This window comes from Onychostruthus taczanowskii, unplaced genomic scaffold (assembly GCF_017590055.1).
Source record: "Onychostruthus taczanowskii isolate IOZ18803 unplaced genomic scaffold, ASM1759005v1 scaffold53, whole genome shotgun sequence".
NCBI classification, from domain to species: Eukaryota; Metazoa; Chordata; class Aves; order Passeriformes; family Passeridae; genus Onychostruthus; species Onychostruthus taczanowskii.
Window position 1 is genome coordinate 5,773,668 of NW_024502902.1, and position 21,265 is coordinate 5,794,932.

At 41.4% G+C, this 21,265-nt stretch overlaps 1 protein-coding gene across 3 annotated transcripts in view; it reads right to left on the bottom strand.

Moving 5' to 3' along the window:
* The window catches only part of RIC8B (RIC8 guanine nucleotide exchange factor B), a 32,179-nt gene extending 11,770 nt beyond the window's left edge, over positions 1 to 20,409 (bottom strand). For 2 of the 3 annotated variants that reach the window (XM_041416865.1, XM_041416863.1), the window contains exons 1-6: positions 20,276 to 20,409; positions 17,038 to 17,085; positions 8,714 to 9,322; positions 6,149 to 6,243; positions 1,416 to 1,569; positions 1,010 to 1,105 (exon numbers count right to left, since the gene is read on the bottom strand). In XM_041416865.1, coding sequence (XP_041272799.1) covers positions 1,010 to 1,105; positions 1,416 to 1,569; positions 6,149 to 6,243; positions 8,714 to 9,322; positions 17,038 to 17,085; positions 20,276 to 20,392 — 1,119 coding nt within the window. In that variant the 5' untranslated portion in view covers positions 20,393 to 20,409. The remainder of the gene's footprint in view (positions 1 to 1,009; positions 1,106 to 1,415; positions 1,570 to 6,148; positions 6,244 to 8,713; positions 9,323 to 17,037; positions 17,086 to 20,275) is intronic. The other variant, XM_041416864.1, reaches the window with a different exon arrangement.
* Between the last annotated feature and the right edge of the window lie 856 nt (positions 20,410 to 21,265).

Sequence of the window (21,265 nt, forward strand, 5' to 3'; positions counted from 1 at the left end):
TATATCCTGACATTGAGATGCCCAGATGTCGTAAAAACATGCAGACAACTTCATTTTCTAGCTTCTGTACACTTGGCTCTGCAACTTTTTTTTTTTTTGGAAGTTAACAGATCAGCAAAGTATCCTAAAAACTAACTGCTGTGAACAAAAACAAACAACCAACAAGAACAAGTTTCTTAAATTCCTCAAAAACATTTTTCTGGTATAGATGAAAAAGGCAGAAAATATATGCTCTTCTTTATTTTAAATTCCATTTATGAACTCAGGCACAGCTTCGATCTGGGAGCATCTAGGATGCAACTCAAAAGTCTCTGCAGCTTAGGATAAGGACAGCAGAAGCCAGAGGAGCAATTTCTTTCTTGTGCTCATCTTTCAACTTCTTTCCACTCGACCTCAGGAAAAGCAGCAAAACAAATAGAAAACACCACACTCAACCACCAAGCTACACAGATCCTTCAGGTCACTAACCATGGCACAGAAATCTTCTTCCCTGTCAAAAGCCACAGTCAATACTGTAATAAAGAGTTCTTATAAGAGATAAAGTGATGAAGTGTGCCTCTGTCCAGGGACACTTTTACTCTGACAGGACAGCTGATACACACTGGTACACAAGTCTTAATCCAAACAACTTGTTCCTGCTGAGGTAAAACTAAACCTCAAGAGAACCCATCAAAAGACCTGTATTCTCACTTGCCACCACACAGCTTTGCAAAGTCTAATTAACTGCACTGAAATGTTTCTTATTTGCTGAGTGTAAGGGAACAGACCTTACTGAGTTTTTTAGCCATCTCATAAGATCCATGGTGACTCACTCACATTCACACAGCTTTACAATATCCCTGATGTTATTATTTAACAGCTCTACAAAATGTATCATGGAACTCAGGCCATATATATCTATTGATTTATGTGACTGAAAAATTATTTCTACAGCACTGTCCTGCACTGATGTACAAACCTCCAAGTTCATAACTAGCTTCAAACACAAATTTCGATGAATTTTACCTACCTGAGCTTTGATAAACTTCCTGATATTCCTGTGAGTTCGGCAGCATTCAGTTAATAAACTGAGAACTGGAGTCAAACCTTCTCTGTAGCTGCTTCCCTAAAATAAAACCAAATACAAATAAAACATTTTAAGAGCAAACTTTCCTTTTCAAATTCTATGAATGCTTCAATCAAGTTCTATATGAGAGCCAAAATATGAACTTTACGTCAAGAGCCACATGTTCACCCTCAGAAACATAGCAAATAGCTTCAGGTATTCACAGGAATTTGGAGGTGTTTCACAGTTTGGTAGGACATCCATATTTGTGCTAAATACTGGCTGAAAGGTTTATACAAAACTTGATATATGTGTACTTTTTGCCTTAGTGAAAGAGGCCCCTTCTGTGAAAAATCCCTGCAGTCCATACCTTGTCTATTCTCTTCTCCATGAAATCCAGTAAAATCTGAATAGCTCCCATATTCATACCATTGTATTTTATATCTGTTTCCTCTTGGGACGACGGGTTAATAAGAACATCCAAGCAAGAAACAGGAACATTGCTTAAGAGGTTGATTGCATTGCTGAAACAGATTTCAAAAATTCATTATTCATTTGGAAGAAAGAATTAAAAACAGAGTACAACTCACCATAAACTGCTTGTACAACTGCAATCAAAAAGAGGCCCTACAACTCAAACAATGCTTTATTTTCTCCTCTCTGGGTTTTAAAGAAGGTGGCCTGCATTATCGCCTGAGCGCTGACTCTTGGAACAAACAAGGAAAAAGAAAGACAAAACGTTCCAAAAGCAGCAGTGCAGGATTACTTCCAGCCCCCACAGCATCTCATCCCATGGATAAGGCACAGCTTCCAGCAGCAAGCTACAGCAGCTGATCTTGCAGGACAGCAGGGGGAACTCTCACATCGATTTGCAGTAGTCACAGTTTTTTCCTCCTTGAAACGTAAAACATTTTACCATACATCCACATTACCAACATTAGTGTGGCAAAATACAATATGGACAATATTTCCTCCTGCTGTAACAGGGGGGCAAAGTGGCCTTTTCTTAGGTCCCCTGAAATATTTTTGTTTTTATTTAGCTTGCAGTATATATATGAAATACAGAAGGCTTTTAACACATTAAAAAAAGACTCAGGTTTATTTACCAAGCACTACCCTTCAGTAACTGGCTGCGTTCTCCTTCTAGGACACAAAGAGAAGCGTTTCCAAAGAGCCATTAAATTATTTTGATTAGGCCACAGGGTCCCTCCCTCCTCTTCAATGGAGTAAGGTGGGACTTACTTTGCAAGGGTCTCTTGCAGGGTACACATGCCTTGAGTTTGCTATCTACCCTGTTCTCACTGTACAGGCTTGGGCTTGTACTGTTCCTGAACACTGGGAGAAATTAGGCAGAGGCTGCAAAAATTAGAATTCTGTCATTATTTACTTGCTGACGTCCAACTAAACTTATAAATGGATGTATTTAGAAATAGCACAAAAACTATTCAGGTTCACCTGTGCAGACCTCAAAGCCATCAATGAACCAATGAGCACTCATGTTTCAAGGACTGGTGAAGTGCTCCAAGAATGGAGAAAACTTTTCAAACAACTTAATTTAAGACTTTTAATAATATCTACTTAGAAGCTGCCCTCTGTTTCTAAGTTATTAATACAATTCTAACAAAGAATTAGCAAAAGAGAAAGCCAACCATGGCTATCAGACCATAACAGGATTTCTAACAAATGTGCTGGTTCTGGTTTGATCAGACTGGGTGGCTGTTCCACACTGTGCCATCTCCTTTTTGCTCTTTTAGTAATTGAAATTCAGACCACTATTACTTTTGGGAACGCCTGTTCTCTTTGTTTTGTTTCTAAATCCTGCTCAAGATATGTCCTTTATATCACGGAAGTTATTCCTCTCCAATAATTCAGGAATAGTCAGAAACAAAACAGAAGAAATTCAACAAATATTTGATGGCTTCAGGCCTTTCATCAAAAGTTCTCTTTTTACCAGTTTCTTATTAAACAACCAAGTTCCCAAACACCTACAAAATTAATTTTCTGGATCACTGTGCCTGAGCTATTCTTTTCAATAAATGAAGCCCGGCTTTCTGATCTTTGTCACTCCACTGACAGTTTTATTTGTGGCAGAGGAGTGTATGAAATTCTCCAGCTACCAGGAAGTCAGTGACTATGCACAGATATGCACAATAGTGTTTGCATTCCTACTCCAGGGGGTAGAAATACTGTGTATATTACTCTCCCCTTTTTGGCTTCCTACAGATCATTAATCACTGGGACATGACATCTACCCACTCATGCTCCCAGCCCCCTCCTGATATGCAAATTCAGAAGCAAAGGCCTATTTAGAGCCAACGAATGCCTTGATTAAAACCTTGTTAGTGGGCAAAAATGGCACTCACTCTAACATGTGGTACTTTAAGTTGTTCATATTCAAACATTAAGTAATGCCGCAACAGAACCACAACAACAATGCTGGGTACTAAAGTAGTTAGGATATTTTATGGCTAACTTTTGCTTTTTTATTAGAAATAGTCACAATGACAACCAGTACATCGTGGCTCAGGGCATGCGTCCAACACTCACTGTTCACCTAAAATAAATCCCCAACTTACACATTCATAGCACAGGCATTCAAACGATGTGCTGTAACAGGCTGCCCAAACCTTTCACTGAAGCATCTTAGGTCCTGCAGATTTACAAACTTAGGGAAATGCAAATGATCAGCAATCTTAAGAAATATATTTATATCTCCCTGATGCGTCATACAGTTTATTCTGCATTCACAACTGTTTGTATTTCATTTTATTTTTAACACAGTTTTCATAATTGCCTTAGTGACAGGTTCCAGGAGGAAAGCAGAGCTGGAAGTTGTGCTCTGCTCTCTGACTCACACCTCATCACTAGCAATAAAGATTTCATGGTCAGAGTCCAGCATGCTGCACGGCCCAAATGATGACAGAGGCCTCTCTCTTTTAGCTACATACTGCTAACAACAGTTTACTCATTTGTTAGTGCAGCTCTTATCAGGAATTGAGTTTTGCTTGTCCAAATAGATCAGGGGACTGAAGTGGGGCCCTTTGATGCAGGCCCCAATCCCCTTGAGGATTTGCAGGGGCATTACTTCTGAGTATAGCTCTTCTATTCCAGAGCTGCCTTGTGATGAACAGTCTTGGTGGAAAAGTGTATCCAATTATTCAGCTTTTATTGCATCCTTGAAAGCATTCAAAGACACAACTCAGGTTCAGCAAAAAGGCTGAAATATTTGAATTGCAGCAGTCAAATCCTGCACGGTGCTCTTGCAGCACACACATCAAGATGGAATACCACAAGAAACAATGCTATACTTGCATTCTTTCCTCTTCAGCTAACTTCACCAGCTACAGTTTGCTAACTGAGGGACAAAGTTGTTTTCTCAGCACAGCAGAAAGACTAATGAAGTGCTATACTGAGTCTCTGCTGGAGAAGGGGGAACAGCTGCCTTGAAACAAGGCAGTGATGTGTGTCCTCATTTCTTTCCTGCTTCTCCCTCTCAGAATTATGGAGAAGCTTTGCTTTGACTTGGTGTCCATAAGGCCCAAGTGGGCAGCACTACTACAAAAAATCTCCTTTGACACTGAAAAAAGCAAGGACAGAAATCACACCAACACTACACCATCTTCACAGCTGCCTACTTCTTATATAAACCCCCTTCTGGATCTCAGCTGCAAGTGTGAGCAAAAGCTAAAACCTAAAGGAACTGCATAACTTGCATCCTTTTGCAATAGCACAAGACAATTAAATTTTACAGGGTGATATATTTAACAGGGTGATCAGACTAGTCAGATTTCTGGACAAAGGAACAGATCTTGGGAAGAGCATCAGCTGTATAATAGTTCTTGTAACTCTCTCTAATTGTTGATTTTATGCAAAACTTTTAAATTCTCCCAGCAGTAGGGATTTTATTCCTGCCAGTCCCTCCCTTAAAGAAGGCTGAGAGCATAAAGCACCCACCATAAGCAGCAGCAAAGAGAAAACACTAACCGCCCTGTAGGATACAGCACTAACTTCAGGCATGGCAACTACTGCAGCAGTATCCTAAATTATTCCAAACTAGTCTGCACCAACTGAGAAGGGCTCTGAAGTAGGATTTTAGTGTTCACCTCCTAAGAATGCTGATCTCCAAGAGCTTTCCAAGATTTTCATCAAGGTCATTTAACACTTTCAAGATTGCTGGGTATGAAAAGCTGCATCCTTCTTACAAGAGACTGGCTCAGAAGACCTAGAGATCCTACAGTCAGATATGCAGATGTCTCTGAAGAAGAAAATGGCAATATTTCAGCGCTAAGGGAACCGACTGTACTGTCAGGCCCAGTGAACAGCTGACCTGCTAGGTAAAGAAAAGGGTGCCAGAGAGAAAGAACAGTAACGCTAAACAAAGACCCACCACCTCACCACAAATAATCTGAATTTTGATTGAATTACTGGCTGACAATATATAACAGTTGGGTGCAGGACTGAGGGAAAAAAAAAAAAAAAAAAAAAAAAACACACAACCAAAAAACCCCAACAAAAAACAAAAACCACCAAAACAAACCACACTTTTAAAACTGTGTGATTCACTCATCTTTGATAAAAAAAAACATTATTACCAAGGAAAATTATTGGTACTTCCAATAAAGCAGACTAGAACTATTAGGATAAAAAATCAACTTGTTACTTCCACCCCAATTCCTCAGAACTACAAAATTTACATATAGAAATCTCAAAATGTAGTGTTTCCATTAGTTTTACTGTGCAAAACAGCAGAAGTTGCATTCCACTTCAATTTGAACTACATTTACAACTTCTATATGTATTTTCATCCTCAGATACACACACGTGAACATAAAACCAACATTTAAAAAAGTTGAGCTTCATTATCAGTGATAGAAAATAACAATCTTACCAGCCACCTTCTCTCTGGGAAACTGGATAGGCTTAAACAAAGTTTGAGGAAAACAGCTTTCATCAAAAAAAGATTAACAATATTAACCCAAAATAAATAAAGTTTTCATTGTTTCTCAGATTTTTACGTTAGATTTTAGGCAAAGTAATTTCTATATAGAAAAACCAACCAAACAAAAACCTTTTAATGTAGATTGGTTCTGCAATTCTACCAACCTGTGCAACTCTTCAGTTTTTTCTTCAGTAGGGCCCGTGGTTAATAAGCAATGTCGAAGGATGGCAGCCATGTAACGAAATTGATGAGATTCATTCTATATAAATATAAATTATGAAGATATTTTTTCATTTTGAAGATTGTAAGTAAGGCTTTCAGGTCACTAGAATAATAAAAGTTAAAGATGGAAAATACCTATTAGATCATAGCATCCATCCCTATCAATAAAAGGACTGTACCTTAGTTTCATTGAGCGCTTAATTCTGTATAACTCATAAGCTGACTTTGAACTAGGCCTTGTAAAACTCACTGGGGAGGTTTTTCAGTTAAATCAGCCTTCATTAGTAGAAAACCCAGTTACAAATGTTTGCTCAATTCCATACCACTATTCCTAACACACCACCCTCTTACTTCCTGTATTTACACCAGGCCACCTCTTCATCCATTTAGATTATGCATGTCCTTCATTTAATTTGCCTTCTCCTCATTTATGCCCTTTGCTGCCAAGTTTCATTCCCTTCACCCAGTCTGTCTCTTTTTTCTAATTCCCTTGATACCTTTCCTCCATTCCATTAGTAACTTCTCAGCAACCTTGTTTGCCCTGCCTTTTCCTCTCTCCAAGCAATCCCCCCCTTCCAATCTCCCACCAGACAGCAGCCACACAATAGTACACCAGTAACTGCAACCATTTAACTCTGTATCATTGTCCTCACCCTTTTTCAACAGCTCTTCTTGGCATATGTTCTGGAGTGTTTGACCTGGCACAAAGCACCCAATGCATCTTTCATAGCATCGGCATCAAAATCTGCCAAGTGTACCATCTGCAGCTCTTGTCTGGCTTTGCTACTTTGAAACCAACTCCAGTCATCAAACACTGGTGTTTCAAATGGTTCTCTCCACATTAGGATAGATCTTGTTTAGCTTTCCACCCAACCTCTCTGCTCCCCTTATTTAACATGTGCTCTGCTGTTTGGAATTTCTTCAAATTCTGCGTCTTCAGCCCACTTGATTAACATTCTTTTCTCTCTTCTCCCAGACCATTAAAATTGCCACTGGAATATTCACTAAGCAGAATGTCACCTAACATATCTGGCTAACACCTAACATCCACTAAAAAGTTCTTAAATTTAAAAGTTCTCCGCTTTTAGGAATTTCTAGTAAAGAGTTATTATCTAAGCTTCATCTCAAAATGCAAATAAGCTTCTCCTTCCCTGGGGTTTCTTAAACTCTCATAAAAAAAAAAAAAAAACACATGCATGCTCAGGATATTAAGAAGGAAAAGACAGTGAGCTGGGATTTACAACTCTCCAGATTCAGTCTTTTGTAAAAGTAAATCAGCTTCCAGATATCAAGAGCTTATCTCTCAAGAGGTGAACATGTAATACAGTTTCTTTTTCCAGCTTTCCATATAACTGTGTTACATGCTTTTTTACATCCAGAACAATCACTTGTCTATACAAAGAACTTTGACAAAGTAAAAGATACTTTTAATAAGGGTCTAAGTCAGAAATACAAACAGAAGAAACTTCACTTTCTTTATTTCCTTGAAACCCAAATATTAGCTTCTCTAACCCCTCCAACACTTCATCTTAAATTTCAAGACTTCTTATTCAGCATATCCTTGAGACATTAAAGAAAAGAATAAAATTCCAACTTTGCTCAAGTTTCACATTCCTTAAAGCTATAATTAATATCTGATTTGCTGTTTAGTCCAATGCACTAAAAAGAACGACTATTTGCAAGTTTTAACTACTGTAGAATTTTGATCAGCTTTATATGCTGCATATTTACCATGTCCAGTGGAAAGTAAATAACACTGTTCTAGAGACTATGATGTGGACTATAAAGAAAGGTTCCCTATATAATTCTCCTGCTTTAGCAGAGACTCAGATTATTCAGAAAAGTTACCCTTGTAATTTCTGTTTATAAATTTAAGGATGACACACATAGGAAGCATATTTATCTAAGAAAAAAAAAAAGATCTGACATAATAATGAAAACAAACCAAGAAAAACCTTATTCATAAGACATAACAATGAAAGTGTATTTTGTTCTTGTACTTGATCTCATCTAAAAAGATAATATTGAAGTCCAAAGCTGGTGTTGGGAGGATGGGACGAAGATATTAACAGTAGCACTCTTTCATCAAAGTTATTTGTTAAAAATGAGAGTTGATGTACTTATCATGCAACAGAAAAACTAGGGAGTTCTCTCAGCTCTATCCATTGCCCTATTGCCAGAGTCCACAACCTCCAGAGATGCAACCATCTGGTACACTTAGATAAAGAAGTTTTTCCTAGCCAGCTAATTATTAGTGAACAACATTTATTTTCTTTTTGAAATCCAAGACTTTTATGAAATAGTATTTTTTGCATTTTTGTATGAAAAAGCATACAGTTTAAACTTGCATTAGGCAAGCCATGCAGCTCTCAATACACAGAAAATGTATGGATAAGATTTTCTGCCCAAGTCGTAACAGGAACAGCAACTGCCCCCTGTGTATCTACCCACTGGTTCTTGCAGGCTAAAGAAAATCAATTGAAAAAAGCACTTCAGCTCAGCCTTACCTTGCTGTGGACATTCCAACTGTCAAGTGTTACATTAAACAGAGCCTTTAGTGCCTCAATGGCACAATCTGTCTCTTGCAAAGATAGAGGAGGCCTGTCACGATCTTCTGCTGCCTTATATTCTTCTGTCCATCTTACACTCAGGGAACTCTCCAAAGCCTGAGTCAAAACCTGCACCCCTTGTAGCTCCTGGCGCAACTGTGCTCTAATATCTGTGTGCAGAAGCGACAAGAGGAAGAGGAGACGCAAATCAAAGCATTTAATGTCATCAACAAGCTGCCGGTCCTTACATTTCTGCAGAAGATTGCAGAGCATTGCTGCAAGATTCAGTTCCAAACTGAGCTTCTGTGCAACTGAACTATTAAAAATTATGTTACAGAGGCATTTTAAGGCTTCTACTATCACAGGAAATTCAGATACTCTCTCCAGTGGATCTTCCACAGTGTCCAGCTTTGCTAGCTTCATAAGAATCTGCATGTTCCTCTTTGTGGTTACAGGCACTAAAACCTTCTTGTCCCTGGAGAGAATCCGGAGGGCCTCCAGGCAGGCAACTTGACATGAAGTTTTTGTGTCCTTTTCAAGGATGTTTAGAATTCCCTCACACAGTTTCTAGGCAAACAATACAAAGAAAAAGGGAACAGTTTTAGTGTCAAAATATTGGTGGCAATAAGAAACTACTTTGCTAAGCTTCCATATAACATTTGAGGTTTTATCTGACTTAAGAAACTAGGTATTGTATATTAGCGCTTCAAAATATGTACTGTTACCAAAGGTCTCCAGAGAGAAACAAAAGCAGCTTTCCTCATGGGCACAATCCAAATACATCAACATTTGCAGAAGCATTAAGCCAAAATGGCAGCTGTTACCCACCACTGCCAGTTACAGTATCAGGACTAAAAACTCCAGAAGAATAAAAAAGCTAGAGAGAAGTGAAAGCAAAATTATGTCCAAGTACAACAGTCACACCTACAGCACCTACAGAATTTTAAGTTAAGGTTCTTTCAGTCAGGAGGCTGTGAGAAAAATAAACCAAAATAACTTCTACCTAACATACAAGGATTAGTACTCCACGTTTGGTAACACCTGTAATTTATGTGGCCTCTTCAACCTAACCAACATACTTCTCCCATTTTAAGTACTACTCTCAGAAATAACACCTCTGACACAGAAACATAACGCATTTTTCCTTGAAGGCAGTCTGTAGCAGTTTTACCAAACCAGCAAAGCTGCTGCTTTATCAACACAGATTGTTCTTGATGTCAAAATAGTTCACATATTCCTTATATCAACAGGACTGCAAGGGTAAATAATCACATCAATGCAGCATGGGAAAATACAACACTCCAATAATCTGCAGGTCAGAATTGTAACATCTGAATTACAGAAGCATTACCTTTTATTTACCTTTTATATATATTACCTTTTAAGACAGAAATGGACAATCAAAGGGGAGAAAAGAGAGGCCAGAAGAGATTGCTTGATGTGAGAGGACTCCATTGAGTTTTTATGCCTTATGCTCAAGACAACATTACTATTCATGGGTAATAGCATCAGAAGTATAGTCACGAAGAAATTTCCAACACAATGGAAACTGCACTGTACTTACTAGGACACAGTTTCTCCATGCTCCTTTCCTCCCCAGCTTGGTGTCTTGACTACCAACATGAATAAATTACTGAAGAAGCCAGAGCAGCCACTGAGTGGAAGAGCCCTAGTGCAGAAGTCTACTTAGGACCCAAAATTCATATTGTGATCTCAGGCAGTCTGTGTCACGAAAATAATTACAAAAAGCATAGGAATACTAGTAAAGTATAAAATGGTTCTTGGTGAATGGTCTCTGGAATTCCACTTTCACTATCACCACCACAATGAAAAGGTGAGGAGCACAGAAGCCCATGACCCTCCAAAATTTCAAAGGAAAGGTTCCACTTGGGACATGTAAGCCAATATTATTACTGTGACGACTTACAATTAAAGTCAAAATAAAAAAATGAACAAAAGCAAGAACAAACATTAAATCTAAAGCACATCTAGAACAGACACTCCAGAGCAAACAACCCACAACTTAAACTGGTTTTCTTTTAACTTCAACAACATTAAAAGAAAATGTGTAAACAAAGTCAAGCAGTAGAAACTTGCAATATGATTTTTAGGATGCTTGTCCTGGGGTTAAGCCCACCCAAAAGCATCACCCAGACAACCAAGATCTTGACTGCATTTCCACAGCCCTGACTAGACTAATCCAGTAAGAGTCTGAAAACAAGGAATGAGCCCCACCTCTTATCACAAATGCAACATGAGAAATCTTTTATCAGAATACTAGAGACACTACAGCACTAAAAAACCCACATGTGACCACCTGTACAGGCATCTAGGTACTTACTGTGGCTGGAAAAAGACACTTAAGTACAGAGTTCTTCACCATTAACCTAATGCTGCTCACACAGAACTGCACAACTCCCTGATATAAGTGTGGTATGCTAGACCTGCACTAAATGTTTCTGAAGGTGGCAACTTGGAAGTGTTTTTAAAAATGCCCAAAACAAAAAATGACCAGTCTGGATCCACAGTCAAATTACAGTGACAGCTCAACTTCTTACAAGAGTTCACTTTCCATTGCTGAGAGTTTTCCATACAATTAACTCTGCTTTGCAAGCTGAAGTGTGGAGTCTGTTTGGTTTTGAGGAATAACACACAACTGAACAGACAGTTCACAGAACTATAGAAAGATACTAGTTTATTCTGTGTTTAAGCACTTTTCAACTAGACCTAGTAGTTATTGTCTTCCTTGTTGGTAACAGCTGCTACAAGGTGGTCTGTAACAATTTATCCAAATTCTGAACACTTATCTGATTACAAAGAGACCAAGCCGCTCAAATTCTGACTTAATTTTTTCCCCATAAGTTCTCATAAGTTCTACTCACCTGCTGTTATGAAAGTGTCACTAGAAAATGTCAAAAGCACAGCAGGAGAGATGCCAAAGGGCAACAACCTCCTGCTGACTTGCTATGAGAGGTGGAGTCTAGCCTGCCCTCCATACAGTAAATGACATGCAATTTAATCAAAAAATATAAAATCATCTCTTGGCTTCAAATCATAGTGAAATGCAGCACCAGAAGAGTCTTAACTCTTAGAAGAGTCTTAACGCTAAATAGCTGTACTAAAGGTAGATATTAAATAGAACTTTTTTTTTTTTTTTTTAGAGATTTAGCAACCTGATTACAACTTAAGTGCTGACAAAGTTCTCTGGAGTTAAGACCTAGTGAGCCATCAAGAGTCATTTTAGGGGGAGCAGCAATCATTTAGGGTATCTGTGACAGTGAACCACTGCTGGCTGATCCCAAGAGCCATCAGCAGCTCAGGAAAAGCTAGAGTATCTGATTATAATTGCAGTGCTATCCATGGAAAGATTCACCCTATTAGGAAATTGCCTTGGAGACAATTAAAACCAAAAGCCATACAGCACATTTTCTGTTTTGGCCTTGATGGTACAAGGGAAATGATGGCACAGAGAGAAGAGAATCAGGAAGAGATGTGACTACAACAACATTATTATGCTTTTCATTTTCTTTAGGTGATGCTCTTTCTACCACCCTGTAGGCCATTAGTATGGCACAAACTGAGGGGCACAGATTTAATTTATGTGGCTGGAAATGAAAGCAAGTGAAAATTCAGACAGGAAGGTACCTCCCCCTTTCACAACACATATGATGATTGTTCCAGTTTCAGGGCCTTTGTTTGCTACCCTTTAGGTCACTGCAAGATTTTAACATTTCTTTGTTTGGTGTTCTATCCTTTCAACATCCAGATAACATTCTGATTTTCATCAACTGTGCTACAGCAAGCAATGTTTTTCATATACTTTTTCACAGACTCAAGGCAGTTTCTAGTTTTAACTTTTTATTGTAAAATCCATTCATTTCTCCAAAATTCAAGATTTCTCAGCTTTTGTGCTAATAGTAAGATTAACACAGAACAATGCACACTATTCCTTTTGTCTAGACTGCAGTATTAAATCTTATGTTAAAACAGGAAGGCCAGAAAAACCCATTTGTCATCTTGTTTTGACAAATAAACCATTAACCTATTTTGGTCCTTGATCTTGACAGCGTAAAGCGTTGATGCTAAGAAGCAATACACCTCAGTAGAAAAATACCTCTCCTGAGAAACAAGAGACCTGTGTTTTCTCCCTTGCTCAGCCACAGACCTGCTGTGTGACTTTGGGCCAAATACTTCCATCGTCTTCCACTATCTTTGTTTACAGGCTGATTAGGCTGGGCTGAGGGGAGGGGATGGAAAGGGGAGCACAACTCTTCAGTTTCTCTGTTTAAATGTCTGTTAGGTTTCAGAGCTCAGCATCCATGGCAGTGAGAAAGTAAGCCCAAGAATATTTGAAATGTTAGTTACAACTTCATTTCTCTGGAAGCCGAGACAACATTTATACAACATGTATCATCAACTGTGCTGAATAACAGGAGAATTAGATAACCTCCCCTGAGAAGACCGTGCCAAATTTTTGCCTAGTCTTTGCGGACAGATGTGGGTGGGAAGGTGTATATTTGCATTCCTGGAGGATTCAGCCTGCTTTCTTTTGAGCACTTCATCGTTGAGCCCGCACTGGCAGCGGGAGGTTGGCTGTTTGGCAGGAGCCTGCCAGCTCTGACATGGCACAGCTCCAAGCTGAAGGTTTGAACATGTGAGAGCACGACAGTTCTGCAGGTGAGGTGAGGAGCACACTGAGCAATCCCTGTTGTCAGAACTGGTGGATTAAACACATGCTTCAGAGTCACAGAAAGGTTAAATCCTGTGTACCTGCACTCACAGCAGCCCCTGCTCACCTCACTGGACAGGGAGAGGGAGAACCCTTTTACCCCCTCTAATCCCATGGTGAAAGAAGGATGTTTAAAAGGAGAGATGCATTTTATGAACCTTAAGAGGTTTCAGTAAAAGCTGAAAACTGCTGGATGGGAACTGGCAGGACCAGAGGGAATTAGAACAAATGCTCAGTATTAATGCAGGATACTTAGTATTTTGTTCCTCTTACAGACTGGTATTCCCTTTAGGGGTTTTGGTAAAGTCAGAACAGTAACAACAATGACTAAGATACCACACACAGTGCGCCCACAGGAGAACGTGAGCTTAATATTGTTACAGGACACTCATTAATAGACTTGAAAAGCTTACCCCCTATTTACTGGGTGGAGAAAAACTGTGCCTTGGTGGCTGCAGGAACCTTCAGATCTCCCTGAAGCATCACAGCATCAACAGCACTAACTTAAGAATGAGGTTCTTCTAAGATTTAGAGTGTGACAGCATCTTGCTCCATCAATGTACTTCACTCCTTCCAGAGTTAAAATATCATACTGTCCACAGACTTAGAGAATCTCCCCACATCATTAATTTAACCGGTAGAGAAATCCCCACAATACATTTGATATGATTTACCACTATTTCAACACCTTGAAAACACTCAGCAATGCAAGGGTGAAAAGACTGTTTTGGATGATTTTCTTCCCACTGAATTTTAGATCCATCATGTTCAAATTGAACCTAGACAATAAATCAAGAACACTGGTCTCAAATTCTGAAGATTTCTATTAAAAGACCCACCACAGTAAGCTGGACTTAATACAGCAGATGCTGCAAGTACTACAAGAGGTGAAACAGACAGAAAGGTATGGAGCTGAAGAGGAAATAGCTCAGTCATGCCAGGTAAGAATATGGCTTGTAAGTCATATTCTTACATTTGGCTACTGCTTCCTTTTTTTCCCCCTTCCTCTTGCAAACTCAGTGCCCTCATCCAAATTAAAAAGCCCTATTTGCCATCTTGGACAGATTTACTATCTGCTATATCACAGCAAATGGTGACGTGGCAACTTCCAGCTGTGGAATGCTATGACCAGCCAGGCATCAGTGCTGAGAGACACTTCCAGGGCACAAACAGCACTGTAATTTTCTTACCATCTGAAGTCTGTAAACAGCACAAATGTGTTGCTACTTCAGAAACAGTATTTGGCCCCAACAAAGTATAAATAATGGAGAGCAAAGCTATTAAATAAGGATCAAGTGGTCCAAAAAACCCTTTCCTTTTTGTATTAGCACACGAGCTTGAGCTGAAGCACCTGCTGTGCCAGAGAGAGGGAGAAACTACACGTGACAACTCTCTCCAAGGTGACTGCCTGGTCAAGTTAATACATATCACTTTTCTGGAGTGGATTCCAGAACAGACCTAAAGAACCAGCTGTTTGTCTCAACCATGAGAGACATGAGTGCTGTGAAGTGTCGCAGTTCTGACGACTCAACTTTTTCCAGCAAAACACCGTCAAAAACTTCTTGACTGCTTGAGACAAATATTTTCGACTTCTAAGAGCTCGTTAAGCTCCTCAGAAACAACACCATTGACATTATTTCAGCTGCTATTCCAGAACACATTTACTTCTGGTTGGCAATTCCTATACTATTTAAACACAGAAACTGAAAACAGGCTTCCATAAATTCGTATTTTTTATTAGTATATAACAAGAAGGATTGGCACTGACTTGATGTGCCTGGTATCTGAGTGGATCTTACAGTACAACATAGATTACCATCTGATTTATAACCAGAACATTCACCACAGATAGGCCAAGGCAGACACAGACATCATTAAACAACCAGGACAAATACAAGGACAGCTCACATTATAATCTTGTGTTTTTATCACCCTGTGATGTATTACAGTCCTGTGGCCATGTTCAGATAGACAAACTTGATAGCATTACCTCTCTTCCTGTCTTCCAGAGGACACAACCTACTTTCCTCCTGGAATTAAGTATCACAAACTCACTGCTGATCTACTTCAGTTACAGCCTAAAACCATCATGTTTTGATAGTCATATATCACTGCAGAGCAAATTACTCAGTCCAATTAACCAGTCAAGCCATAGTTTTGGCCTTTCTATCTTTTGTATTTTCAGCATGTCACTGGTGTGTATGGGTTGCTTAAAAAAAAAAATGCTCATACTGTGTAACTTATATTCACCTCTCCAAGATCATTATCTTTATTTAGCTTTTGCCAATTTGGCCTCTGCTTTCTTACCCTTTCCTGTGTTCTGCAGCTGGCAATCAATTTTTCAGACTAGACATTGGCTCAAGCACAGTGTAAAAAGGGATGAGAGGGATGGTGAGGGAACAGAGGTAAGCACCAAGTCCAGATACCAGCTGAGTTCTTCTACAGATCAGAAAGGACACACACAGTCCATCACCACATCACTGAGTGTCAGCTTACAGTAAAGCCAGAGATAAAGCAAAGCTAAGAGGTCTTTGAGTCCTCTGTGTAACAAGGAATTGCAACTGAAGATTACAGTACAAACAACTGATGGGTTTGCAAATGCAAAAGACTGACAGGCTTATGATGCCATCCATTTCTACCAGAAAAAAAAATAACACCTTAAAATATTTAGATTTAGCATAAGATCATGGAATGAAACTGTGTGCCCAATTTCAGACAAGCTATCCTTGTAGGAACCCTGCGATTCTGTTTTCAAGCTATGAGTTTGTTCCAGACATAGCAGAAAGACACATCCTCATTCACTAATGAACGTTTTCTGAATATATGCAAATCAGCCCCAAAGCTAATTACACAACAGAAAGGAAGGGGCTTGTTATTACATACTACACCCTAAAAATAACAACAGGAAAATGTACAAAATTCCATGTCCAAGCTTTAAATGCGAAGCTGTGAATGGATCCCAAGGGCTGTGCTAAGCCCTACCACACCTGGACAACTCAATTCACGTTTCCCAGCTTTGACACCTGACATGCACGTACCACATCTCACCAATTACAGCCACCTTTGGAATAATAGGCCTCTGCAACCCTGTCTTCCTTACAGCTTAATAGCTTTCTTCTGTACTTATCCCTTCATCTTAATCCCTAGTGTTCTTCAAGCATCTCACATAGACAGGAAATATCTGTCATATTGTTACCTGCTGAGAAGAGAGAAAACTGAAAAATCTATGGCAAAATTTTACCTCAGCAGATATAGAAGAGTATCTTCACACTTATTCCTCCACCTCATCTCAAATCCGTGCCCAGCAAAATCATTTATAGGCTTTTCTGTAACTACTTTCATTTAACACTGGGGGCTTTGCTAGAGGAATTTCTCTTTCAGAGAAAAAAGGGAATGTGTAGTTGTCATGTCTCTTGGACTGAAGAAGCAACAATTAAAATATAACTTCATACCCACTGCTTGCACCATTTCAATGGCAGCTAAGTTGAGAGACTGCCTTTACTCTTTTAACTTCTACATTGAGGTATGCAGCTCAACAGCCTATTTTACTCACCTTTCTTTTGTCTTCATCTGCAGGGTCAAACCTGAAAGTGGCCCGATTCTGTAAGCAAAGACAAGAGTTTGTGTTTGTTACATGCACAGCAGCTGCTGAGGATGTAATACCTACAAAACTATTCAAAACTCCAGGAGTCTGGTTAAACCCAGCCTCACATAATGAGGCTACAACCATGCCCTCCTCTTCCCATCCTCCCCAACAGCAAGAGCTTCAGTAAGTGACTCCAATGAAGAGTTTCACAATTACTGCTGGTGCAGAACAAGCTTTTATCTGTGGGATGTGAGTCAACCACCTCACACATGGCATTTGACAGGGTGAAAAACGAGAGATTGCCTTGTGTTTTACACATACCTCATTACCCAGATTCCTCCCCAAGCAGATCTTGCTTACAAGCTTTTGACTGCTCTGACTGTTCCAAACCAGAAGCACCATGGCATCATCTTGCCCAGAAAACAAATAGTACAAATCAAATAAGCCTTGCTGCAAAAACTATGAGTTTCTGTGTTCTGGCAGCTTCCAAAACACCTTACCAAGGTATTTGTTTCTCTGATACAGATAAACAAAAGATAGACATGGTCTAACTACAAGTCTTTATTTTTTATTAAACACTTCAAATAGCAGGCAGGCCTAGTTCCATGTTAGCACCCTGAAGAATGATGAGTAATATTTCACTGATAGCAGACAAAGAAAACAGCACTAATACCAGACAGTTCTCTTAACATTTTAAAACTTCCAATCTAAATGAGCAAGCATGATGAACAGCTTCCAAAAAAATAAAAATCTCAATTTTTACTTCTAACATGCAACTTGCTACATCATCCAAGTGACTGGAAAACAAAAGTGACTTTCCATAGCACATTCATGGGTCTTCTTACCTTCCATGACCCAAGCTTACAACTACACAGAAAGGCCTGGGATATCTACCCAACCACCAAAGGTTACCAACATCAATTAGAGCCTTGAGGATGTTAGAAGAATCATTCCCTTCATCTCTCTTTCAGGATTCCCAACTGGACCACAGGAGTTCAGCAACGTGTCAATCAAAAACAGGTGAGCATCGAATGATGAGCAATTAACCAAGAGAATGCAACCTTTATGTTTGCACACGAACATTTTTGCAAGTTTACAAAAGCAGTGTAGTGAGAACAAGCCTAAGCAGTAGAGGAACAGATATTTGGAATAATCACTGCAAACAGGACAGCACAGAGAAGCACCTACAGACCTATTAATTTCTCTCATTATGGTTATTTTATAGACACCTTCATCTTGGAACTACACTTGATCCATCCTTTCTTTTCAATTAAAGCATATTTAATTCATTATTTGGAAAAAAACTAAGGAAACCTAAAGCTCTGGAACCTGGAGTACTCTGTCCAGTTTTTGCTGGCCCATAGACAAAGTGTCAGTAACAAAGTGTACAAAAAAAGAGATGGAGGAAATATGATTAAAAAGTTTGAACAAGAAATGCAGTAAGAGCAATGTCATACTGAGACAGCATTAAAGTTTCTCACCCACTCCAAAAGAAGTATTTAGCTACACACAACTCCAAGACCTCATGCAAATACTTGAAATATCAGAACACAAGATGCACGAGCTCTCACTCTGTTCTTGAGGATTCAACTCAAGCCTAAATAATTCATCTGGGAAAGCTGCTGAGAAGGCATAAAATCCAGTATAGCAAAATTAAGAAATTATGCTTGTGCATGCTTTTTGACAGAACACATTTAACACAGGGTCATTTTGAAGAGTAAGGCCAGAGACAAAAGGTTCCCTCAATCAGAATCCTTCCTCTGTACCTTAGAGGTCAGCAAGTTAAAACAGATGTGACCATGAACTCCTGATCTACCAGTCCTTCAGACAGAGTGCCCTGCAGCTGCATCAGTCTCTGCCTTTGAATTTCACCTGCACAAAGGCAGCCTATGTCAAGACTGTTACTCAAGGTTCTTCTACAGGCCCAAGTTTGAGTGAAGAAATCAGTGATTGCCATTGTTAGGTGTAAAACATATTGCACTTAAAATAGCAAATTTCAAGACACCCCTTAGAGGCTGAATACCTACACCACATCCACATCCGTTCATTTGGCTTCTCCCCTAATCACAAAGCGATTTAACGAAACTTTAACTAAAGATTTGAATGTTTGCTCCTGTAACAGATTCCTAAATTTCAGTCAATAACTAGTTCAACATGACTGCATTTAAATTACAGCCAAAGCCAGACTCTGAGTCAGTACCAGCTTTAGAGACTTGTTTACCAGTCACACAAGCACCTATACAAACGGCAGACACCTGATGGGTTGAGACGTAATCTTTCAGAACGGGCTGTGCTGCTCTACTACAATCTAAGTGTCAAAATGCCCCTATCAGAAAGGGGGAGGGGGAAACAAAAGATTCACCCAACATGTATTTTCACTCTGATTTTCACCTCCCTACATCAGCAGGAAACCGCTTCTTGACTAACATACCCACATCAGACTGCAAAAGCAGTAGACCCTTACTACTTGTTCATACCTGCCAGCATTAGAAGCTCGACCTGCTCTAAGCTGTTTTTCCCTTTGCTTGGCCAGAAACACGGAAAAATGAAGCGGGGTCTATCAGCCCATTTCACACACAGCTCCTGCCCCTGCACACTGACACGGTCGCTGTCCAGGCGACGGAAAGCCCTCTCCATTCCCGGTGACAAAGGGCTGCCCACAAAGGGCAGCACCTCAGGCAGGTGGGCAGGTACCGAGAGACTTCAGTGTTCTTCTGTCCGGCCCCTGCCTAGCGGTATAGTAATTAAAAGACTTGTGACTCAAATGAACGCTATCGAACAGCTCCTCGAACAGCCCATCACCGATAACCCACACTACCACCGAGGCGCGCAGAACGCAGGACCGAACGCGCCGGGGCCCGAGCCTGGCAATGGGCTTTGTGCTCCCTTGGAAGTGCCCGCTCTCCTGCAGCCGCTGCCCCGGCTCTCCTGCAGCCGCTGCCCCGGCTCTCCTGCAGCCGCTGCCCCGGCTCTCCTGCAGCCGCTGCCGCGGCGCCCTGCGCGGCCTGCGGGCGGGAGGCTGCGCCGGGCAGGGGCTGTGGGAGCAGGGGGCATGGCGGCAGAGCGGGGAGCGCTGGGGACCCGCTGCAGAGCCTAGTCCGGGGAGGACCAGGACGGCGCTGGCGGCGCTGCCGACGGCAGGCGGGGCGGGGCGGCGACACCGCCGGGGGAGCGGCGCAGAGGGGAGGGGGATGGGACCCGTTACCTCCTCGTTGTACCATGCCAGGACGCGCTCCACCGCCTCGGCGCCGCCGCCGCCGCGCCCCTCCACGGCCTCCAGCACCGCGCCCAGCTCCGGGCCCGGCTCGGCGCCCCGCTCCATACCCGACCGTCCCGTCCCGTCCCGTCCCGTCCCGTCCCGCCCGGCGCCGCCGGCAGCGGCCGCGCCCCCTGACGCGCCCGACGCTCCCCGCGGAAGCCGCCCGGACCGGCAGGCAGCGTCCGCGCGCCATTGGCTGGAGGGGCCGGCGGCGCGCACTCCCGAGCCCTCCTATTGGCTGCCATCCTGCCGGCCGGCTATCTCGGAGAGAGGACTCCATCTCCCAGCATGCCAACGGAGCGGCGTCCGGCGGGACGTGCCGTCCTTTGTGGCCGCGGGGCACGATGGGTGCTGCAGTCCGTGCCCACAGCGCCGAGAGCTATCGCTGGCAGGAGCGGCGGTAGCGCGCTGTCGGGACGGTCGGCGGCGCAGGGCACTGCCCGGCCCTTCCCTGCCTCCTTAGGCCTGGCCGATTGTGTGCTCTCTGTGACCTGCCGCACCGTGTCAGCCCCAAGGCGAAGGGCTGCCACAACCACGGCTGGCTGCTTTTTCTTAAGCTTTTTAGGCTTAAGCTTTTGGGCTCCCATCGCGGGCGAAGTCTGTGACTGTTCCCTGAAGCGGGCCTTCGCCACAGCGCCTGGCAGCAAAACCAGTCTCAAGTCTAACCCTCCACAGCAATGGTGGTACACCAAAATGCTGCGTTTTGTTCAGGAGGTGGCAGGAGGGGAAGGTGCATCGGCAGAGCCAGGCAAAGGTGAACCGTGTCTCTAAAAAGATTTTGCAAGACTGCGTGTTTAAACCACTCCAAGCACATCCACAATATTTCCATACTCAGGGTCCCCTGTAATTGAAATTCATTGTCCAGATAGCAGAAGATGTTATACTGAAGTTAACAAAACCCACTCCGTATACATGTTCATGCAGAGCTGTGGCTGG